The 7,582-nt window shown below is 53.9% G+C and overlaps 1 protein-coding gene across 2 annotated transcripts; it reads right to left on the bottom strand.

Annotated features, from left to right (window-relative positions):
- Positions 1-260: 260 nt before the first annotated feature.
- C14H8orf58 (chromosome 14 C8orf58 homolog) lies at positions 261-4,357 on the bottom strand. Of its 2 annotated transcripts, XM_074055165.1 has the most exons (7): positions 3,778-4,357; positions 2,300-2,775; positions 1,818-1,958; positions 1,575-1,683; positions 1,321-1,433; positions 1,031-1,134; positions 261-497 (listed from the first exon to the last, which is right to left on the bottom strand). In XM_074055165.1, the coding sequence occupies exons 1-7, from the start codon at positions 4,355-4,357 to the stop codon at positions 386-388; spliced, it is 1,635 nt and encodes a 544-aa protein (XP_073911266.1). In that variant the 3' UTR covers positions 261-385. The 2 variants fall into 2 exon arrangements, with proteins under 2 accessions (XP_073911266.1, XP_073911267.1); XM_074055166.1 differs by lacking the exon at positions 1,321-1,433 and having other exon boundaries at positions 469-497.
- Between the last annotated feature and the right edge of the window lie 3,225 nt (positions 4,358-7,582).

Here is a 7,582-nt window from a genome sequence, read left to right as displayed (position 1 = left end):
GGTTGCATTCAACCAGTTGACAATACTGTCATTCCTACAAAGATGTATATATGTCAGTAGGCATAAACATAAATCTGCAACATGCTGGGCCTGGCCAGATCACCATGCCATATGTGGATGCCTGATAAATTAGTTCACATTGTCTAAGCCCAGGGATTTCTGGCAAGGAGAAGAAGCCCCGGAGCTGCCACACCTTGGGGCCTCTCAGGAACCAGGGCTCCTCAGCCAGGCTGCTGAGAGGAGAAAGATTCTGTCCTCGACTTGGAGAGGGGTGAGCATCAATAGCTTTTCCTGGCAGTGTGGAGAAGCAGTAACAGGGCAAAGGGTGAGGAAGACTTCATAACAAATCCCCTCCATTCAGGGTCACAAGATGCACCAAGAGGTCTCAGCATACAGAAAGATTTTTTGCTCGTGACTTCTTAACCACTAATGATGGTATAAAGGTCTTCTGGGGAGGGTGGTATGGAGGCCTTTCAGAAAGGTGTCTGGATTCAATCCTGTAGAAAAAGGAAAGGAGATTAGGCTACAAGCAGGAAACAATAGCTCCAGAGTTGATAGAACATTGCTTAGCTGCTGTGGGGAAGCTGGAGATATTAAATTGGTGCTTCTTCCCCCTGGACAATTAGTCAGAATGGCCCCCTAGCATGATGGACTTTACCACAGTAAAATCCGTTGTCTGCTCCTCTACCTTGCTTCCCCACACACCCAGACAATGGTCTAAATTTCAGTGTGAAGTGGGGAGGGATTGCTGGGATGAGATGAGATTTCCATCATCTGGGCCTCACTCTGTCACTGATTCACCCTGTGGCTTGGGGAAAGCTATAGCCCTCCAACTCTGCCTAATCCCCAGCCTCCTTATCTGTAAATAGGGCATTATAACTACTTTCTGTTCCCTCTATCATCCACTCCAACACTGTCTATGTCTCTCAAATTTCATAGGGACAAAGATATTAACTGACAGAACAACTTCAACATCCCAGTTCACCAGTCTCCTCCCTCCACCCCAACCTGGACCAGGCATAGGACTCACGTGGGGGTAGAACGATCAGGAGGAGCAGGGTGCTCAGAATGTCGAGAACTCCTCCAACGGATCCGATTGAGCAAGACCTTGACCTTGTCCCAGTGGGAAAGATCCTGCTGAGCAAAATAAAAGATCACCACAGCCCCACCCCACAGGGGTAGCTGTCACCATAGCCAGGATAAGTCACTTGCTCTAAACAGAAATCCTGTCATTTCCCCACTTTCTGTCCTTCAGGGTACCCACACATCCCAAACATCCTACCCCATCCTGCCACCTGCCTCACACCTATCAACCACTACCTTGTATCCCTGGGAGGGTGAAAAGCTGTGGGTTGGTTCCATTGGGACCTCTGGCAGCCTGGGAGGATTGGCACCGAGCTTCCCAACGTTTGAGGCTGAAACTGCCTCTTCCCCTTCAGAAAGAGAATCATGTTACCCAGGCCCAGAACAGGAAGCCTCTCCACCGAGCTACAGCTCAGGGATCTGCCAGTAGGACCCTGGACAGGCACATGAGGCACAGGCAGGACACAGGATGAGTTACAATTGCCACTCACCTGTCTCCTTTGTCTGGCTTAGCAGCTCCCCTGCTTCCTGTACCCCATTGCCTGAGGCTTGCAAAGGTGAAGGTGAAGGAGCCACATCCGACCTCTCCACTTCAGGACCCTGGAACAGGAGAGATATAGCAATGAAGATCTCATTAGAAGGCTAAGACTATTCTGAAGGCAGCCACAGTTCCAGGGGTCCTGCCCCTTCCCCCCACTCACTGGCATGGTCACCCTGCTCTGAGAGTCACTCACCCCATGGGACCTCTCTGTCTGCAGCTGCAAGTAGAACTGCTGGAGCCTCGCCATCTGCTCCAACACCAGACACAGGTGTTCCAGGTATCGAAGACCCTGCCCTGGGAGGCAGGCCCAGGCTTCAGGCGCCATTCCCTCCACCTATGGGACACAGTAAGGTAGGGGAGACTTCTAGACTCAACCAGCTTCCCACCCTAGGCAGACAGGCTGTGCCGAGCCAGGAAAGGGGGACAGAGTGGGCAGACCAAGGAGCACACATGCAGCTAGCTTCCCCAGTGCCCATCTCCTTTGTGTGGGGGTGGCTACACACAACTGGGAATGAGGTGAAGCAAGAAGCAATGACACAACCATCAATTAGGGGCAAGGAATGCCCCACCCCGAGAGAGCTCCAGGGAAAAGAAGAGAGGGTGGGGGGGGTCCCCACAAACCCCATTACAGGACTGTCTCCACCCACTCTTCACTCAGCAAAGGTTGACACTCACCACCTCGGTTACTTCCAGGCCTGCCTCTAGCTTGGTTTCTGCCTCAGTGGACCCTTGTCCTCCTGCTGCACAAAAGGACACTCCACACTCAGTCTTAATCGGCAGCTGCAGGGAGTGGCGCTGTCCAGGCAGCCTGGGGAGCCTTCGGGACCGCTCCAGCACCTGCTCCAGCTTACGACTGGCCAGTAGCCGGCCTCGCTGGGCACTGAGCTCAGGGCTCCCCCTGGGCTCAAGGTTCAGAGAGTCCTGAGAAAGTCCTGGTAAGATGGCCAGGGGGCTGTCCCCAACCACCATCTCCATCCCTGAGTCCTGGGAAGCTAGTTTGAAAAGTGGCATCTGCCTCCCAAGCCTTCTCAGCTCGCCCTCTCTCTTCCGGAAGTCCAGTGAGCACCCATAAGCTGCATCCGGAATCCGTCTATAGGTGCTGGTGACTCCAGGGACTACACAGCCTGGAGCCAGATCCTTGCTGGCCCCATCTGCAAGTAGAGTCGTATCAGGCTAGGCAGGCTGCGCTCAACACCCCCAGCATTCCTAGCAGCTGGCAGCATTCCCCTGAGGAGGAGTGTCCTGGGCCAGGGAAGGGAAGACACAGGACAGCCACAACCCTGCTGAGATAGGGCTCAAACTCTGCTTGGGAGATGTTTGAATGGGGCTTCCCTTCTAACAATAACTGTCAGCAAGGAGGAACCCCTGCTTTCAGCTGTGTGTTGGGCAAAATCCTTGCAGTCATGCCCACCTGCTCCCTGGATGGTCTATGTCCTTCCCATGAGGGTCCATCCACCTAACCCTGCCAGGCCCTAAGTAGAGAGCCTCTGCCTCCTAGGCTATTCCTCAAGGGGCAGGAAGACTGGGCCAGCCTCAGGGAGCCAGGAAGGTCACAGGGTTGAAGCCTGGAGTCCACACACTACTCTCTGGAACCCCTGAGGCATCAGGATGCAAAATGAAGTTTCTCCTGGAGCTCATGGAGAGAGCGATTAAAATAAATAATAAATAAATAACAGCAACTCTAACCATTTGGGGAGCTTTTAAGTGAGAAATAGTGAAAATTTCTGTTAAATTTAAAAGAAAAAACTTAAGTGAAAGAAAGCTACATTCATCTATTGTCACCTCTTGGGTCTGGGGGTCCTACTGGAATGGGGCAGAAACTCGGGCTGCTTAGGCTGGAGACCCCCGCCCCCCACCCCGGGCCAGGAAGCCCATCCCTGTCCCGGTCCCTTGAAAAGGGAACTTTTGAGGACTTCTAGCTGGGACAGGGGGAGGTGGAGTCAAACATCTCCAGCAGAGGAATAAGGCTCCGGACCGAGGATAACAGAGGAGTTGGCCGAGAGGAAGCGGGATGGGGGAGGTGACCGGTTGACCGCCACTGGTCCCCAGCCTAGTCACTCTGCTCCTTCAAAGCAGGGAGGGGGCGCGGCCGGCGGGAGCCGGGAACGCGAGAGGCGACTCCAGCCGCAGCAGCCCGGTGGTGGGCGACTCACCCCGGCTGCCGAGCTGCTCCACCGTGAAGACGTGCCGTCGGCGCAGCATGGCGCGCTCCCGGCCCGATGCGCCCCGGCCGCTGCAACGCCCAAGCGATCCCTGAGCGTCCCCAGCCACGCTCGGGCAGCTGCCCGCCCAGCTGGGCGCGGTCCCGGGACACTCCCCGCTGGAGGCGGGGACGGGGTGGGCGCAGGTGTGCGGGTGGCGGCGGGGAACCCCCTCCGGGTTGACTGGGAGAGCTTTGCACCCCCAAGCCTGCCTGGGGCGAAGGGAAGGACCCCGATCCGCAGTCCTTGGAGGAGCACCACCCTGCTTAGGGACAGGCTCCCGGCGCGGATCGCCGCCACTGCTGCACAAGCGGCCTGTCTTCCTGCGGCCGGGTAACGGGGCCACTGAACGGAGCCCGGAAAGCTGTGGAACCCCAAGCGCTGGTAAAGCAAAAAGCACCGACCTGGACCCGGCGCTCTCAGGTCCCTCAGTTTGTGAGAAGTCTAGCAGCGTTAACAGTAAAATGGTCCCTGCACAGCGGCTGCATGGTGCTGTGTCCGGGCTACAGATGAACCCTCCTACCCGGCCCATAACTTTCTCATCCCCGAGCTGGAAGTCTTCAAGCTCTGGCAACAGGTGAGCCCTCTGCCTGGGCTGGGCTGAAGTGTAAATGCCTCCCTGGGCCACTCCTCTCTTACCCTGTAGGATTCAGTCCCCAACCTCCATCCTAAAAGGAGCCCAGGCAGCTGCTAAGGGTGAAACAGCCAGTGACCACATGGAGGCTAGAGGCTTCTAAGAAAACACCCTCTCCTGAGGAAGGCCACAGGGCTGGAAAAATCTCTGCAGGACCCAAATCCCCTAGAAGCAAATTTGCACTTGGGTCCCTGGGAAGAAGTGTCAGGGCCAGAGCTAGAGCCACAGGAGGAGGTTGCTGTCAACTGGGAAAAAGGAGACAGTCTGCCCACCCCTCTGATCCTTGCTCCTTCTTGAAACCCATCCTCAAACATTGGAGCCTTCATCAGAAAGCCACCAATGTTCAGATCAGGAAACTGAGGCCCACAGTCAAGCGTGTAAAATGAGAGCCAAGTACCTAAACTGCCATTGCCTGCTATCTCAACACCTTGATATTGGGGCCCAAGCCCTTCCCCATTAACATGTGTCCCCTGGACTGCCCAGCCCTGCCCTGTTCTTTTGAACACCCACTCCCACCCCTTTCCTCCTAATACAGAGGGAAACAGGATGCCTGACCTGGCAAAACTGCCTTCTGCAAGTCCAAGAAGACACAGGGCAGCAAACTCCTAACCAGGCTAGACCCCACACAGGCCTACCAGGTGGCTTCCTCCCTCCAAGGTGAGAGGGTGGGGAGATAAGGGAGGGAGCCTTTGCCAGATCTTGCCCTGAATTTGGAGAATGTGGGGCGGATTCCAACCAGTCTCGAGGTGACTCTGCAGCAAGAATGCATCTGGAAACAGGAAGACCAGCCAGCAGGAATGCAGTGCCTCAGCACAAAGCTTTGTGTGTGACTCAAAGAACCCCCACACACCAGATGTACACTCCCTTTCAAGCTATGGCCCAGTGCGGACACTGAGCCAGCTCTGAGCAGCCAGAGCCCTCGGGGGGACCCAGGCAGATGTTGTGAGCCGTGCTTTTTTTTTTTTTTCATTGCCTTCTGTCACCCTGACAGTGGCAGTTCCAAGATGAAAATCCTGCAAGAGGGCTCTATGGCCCTGCCATGACCTGCTACCTCCTCAGTGTCTTCTCCACACCAGAGGAGAATCATGTCCCTCTACATGAGGCTGGAAGGAATGGGAGGAGCTGCACAACCACTCCTGGCTGCCCACCTGGGAAGGTGAGCAGCTACCCTGAATTCCTAAGACAGAAGATGGCCCAAGGAGAGTCATGCCCTTGATCAGTCTACCTCCTGAGAGGAAGCCCCAGCTTCAGGGATCCCATTTCCTGCAAACTCAGCACAGAGCTAGGCTGTGGAGAAAGGCAAAGCCAAGGGCCTGAGACAGGTGCTGGTTCCATTCCTGGCCCCTCCCCTGACTAGCTAGGAGTCTTTTGACTAATATCTTAACCTCTCTGTCCTCAGTTTCTTGGTCTGTAGAACAAGGATAATAGCAATACCTGTGTCTGAGCTGTGAGAATAAAATTTAAACATTTTCAGTATTCTTAGGATATCCAAGTGCTCCCAAATGTTAGCTATTATAACCTAGCTGTGTAACTGAGAGTATCAGTTTCCCAAGCTCTGTCTGAAGGGGCTGGCATCAGATGCTCTCTTGGGCCATTTCTAAGTCAAATCTGTCATTTCTGAGCTTATTCTCCCAAATGGAGGGAAAAAAAGTACAATGTACAGTAGCATAAATGGGTCAGAGGGAGAGGGTATCCTTGGCTAGCCGGCTTGGGGTGACATAGGTCATGGGCAAAAGATCAGAGCCTGCCCCCAGCCCTGTCTACTGACAAACTGGTTTGGTTAATAACTCCACCTTTCCAAAGGAGTATGCTGCCAAGCTTAGGTTGGCTGTGTGGCCACAGAGAATTCTGAAACCAACATTCTTGGGGCCCCTGGGTGGACAGCTGGCTGCCACAGTAAAGAACAAGCGCCACACATGAATTTTAGTTGCGATCCATTCAACCTTGGCATACCCATTTCCCAGGTGTCCCCTCTCCCCACTTGTCCTCCTCCACTCCTTGTGACACCACTGGCCCACATGGCTTGTTACAGGTGGGGATCTAACCATATCAGTAGTCCAACCTATTCTTCTCAACCCGTTTCTTCTTTGCTCAATACTTTCAAAGTGTCCCCAGAACTTCAAGGTCAAGTTCAAACCACATCTGGCATTCAAGGCTCCCTTAGTCTCAGCCAGTGTTCTGAATGACTAGCTCATAGTTCACCCCATCTCTCAGCACTTCTCCTCCTGGCCATCCTTTCCCACAGATGACAACTGCTTTGAACTCAAAGGGTGCCCTTTATGTGTTCCAAAATAGCCCGTTACACTTACTGCCACCTTGCATTATTTCATTCATGCCAGCAATGATAACTGCCTTAATCTCCAGGAAAGCAAGAAAAGTGCTTTATCTTTCTGCATTCCCACTGTGCCAAAGACCAAGCTTGCAGAGTGTTTACACAGACTGCCAAGACTCCATCCCCAAAGAGTCAGATAGAACAAGGCTGCCATCAGACTGAGCCCTCTGAAATCAGCTTTGATCTCTGTGATCTCCAGGCTGACTCAGGGCAGGACTGGAGCACACAGCAGTACCCTGGGGAACTTTCTAAAATGTCCTCTGGGATTAGGACTAGGGGCAGTTGGTGAATCAGACCAAAAAAATCAGAGGTTGGCATTGGACCACTGCCTCTGCCTCCATTCAAATGCATCCCACCCAGGACAGGGACACTGAGCACTGGCTATACCCATTGGTTTTGTTTTTCAAATTAAAGAAGTCAGCAGAGTCTCCCAGGAAGGGGTGGCAGGTGAGCACAGACCACCCTAACACAGAGCCTGGGCCCATGGTGGGTGATGGTCTCTCAAGGTGAAGGCTCTGCTGGATTGTTTCAGACCCCAGCCCTTTCTTCCTGGGCAAGGTCAACCTGTAGCCCTAGTCTAAGGGGATTGCTGGTGATCATTGTTCCAGCTGGGGCAGGCAGCCTCAGGCATGTGCAGGTGCTTTCGAAGTCATACCCCTCCACTGCCCCTCTTACTGGGGCCCCCTCTTCTGCCCACCCCACTCATCTGTGTATATCAGTATCAGTCAGATTGACAGTATTCATACCAAATAGAGTGAAGACAGTGGAGAGAACCAGCCTGGTCTAGCACA

Source organism: Castor canadensis, chromosome 14 (assembly GCF_047511655.1).
Source record: "Castor canadensis chromosome 14, mCasCan1.hap1v2, whole genome shotgun sequence".
In the NCBI taxonomy this organism is placed as follows: Eukaryota; Metazoa; Chordata; class Mammalia; order Rodentia; family Castoridae; genus Castor; species Castor canadensis.
Note: the sequence above shows the minus strand (reverse complement) of the source record. Positions and strands in the feature narration are given on the sequence as shown.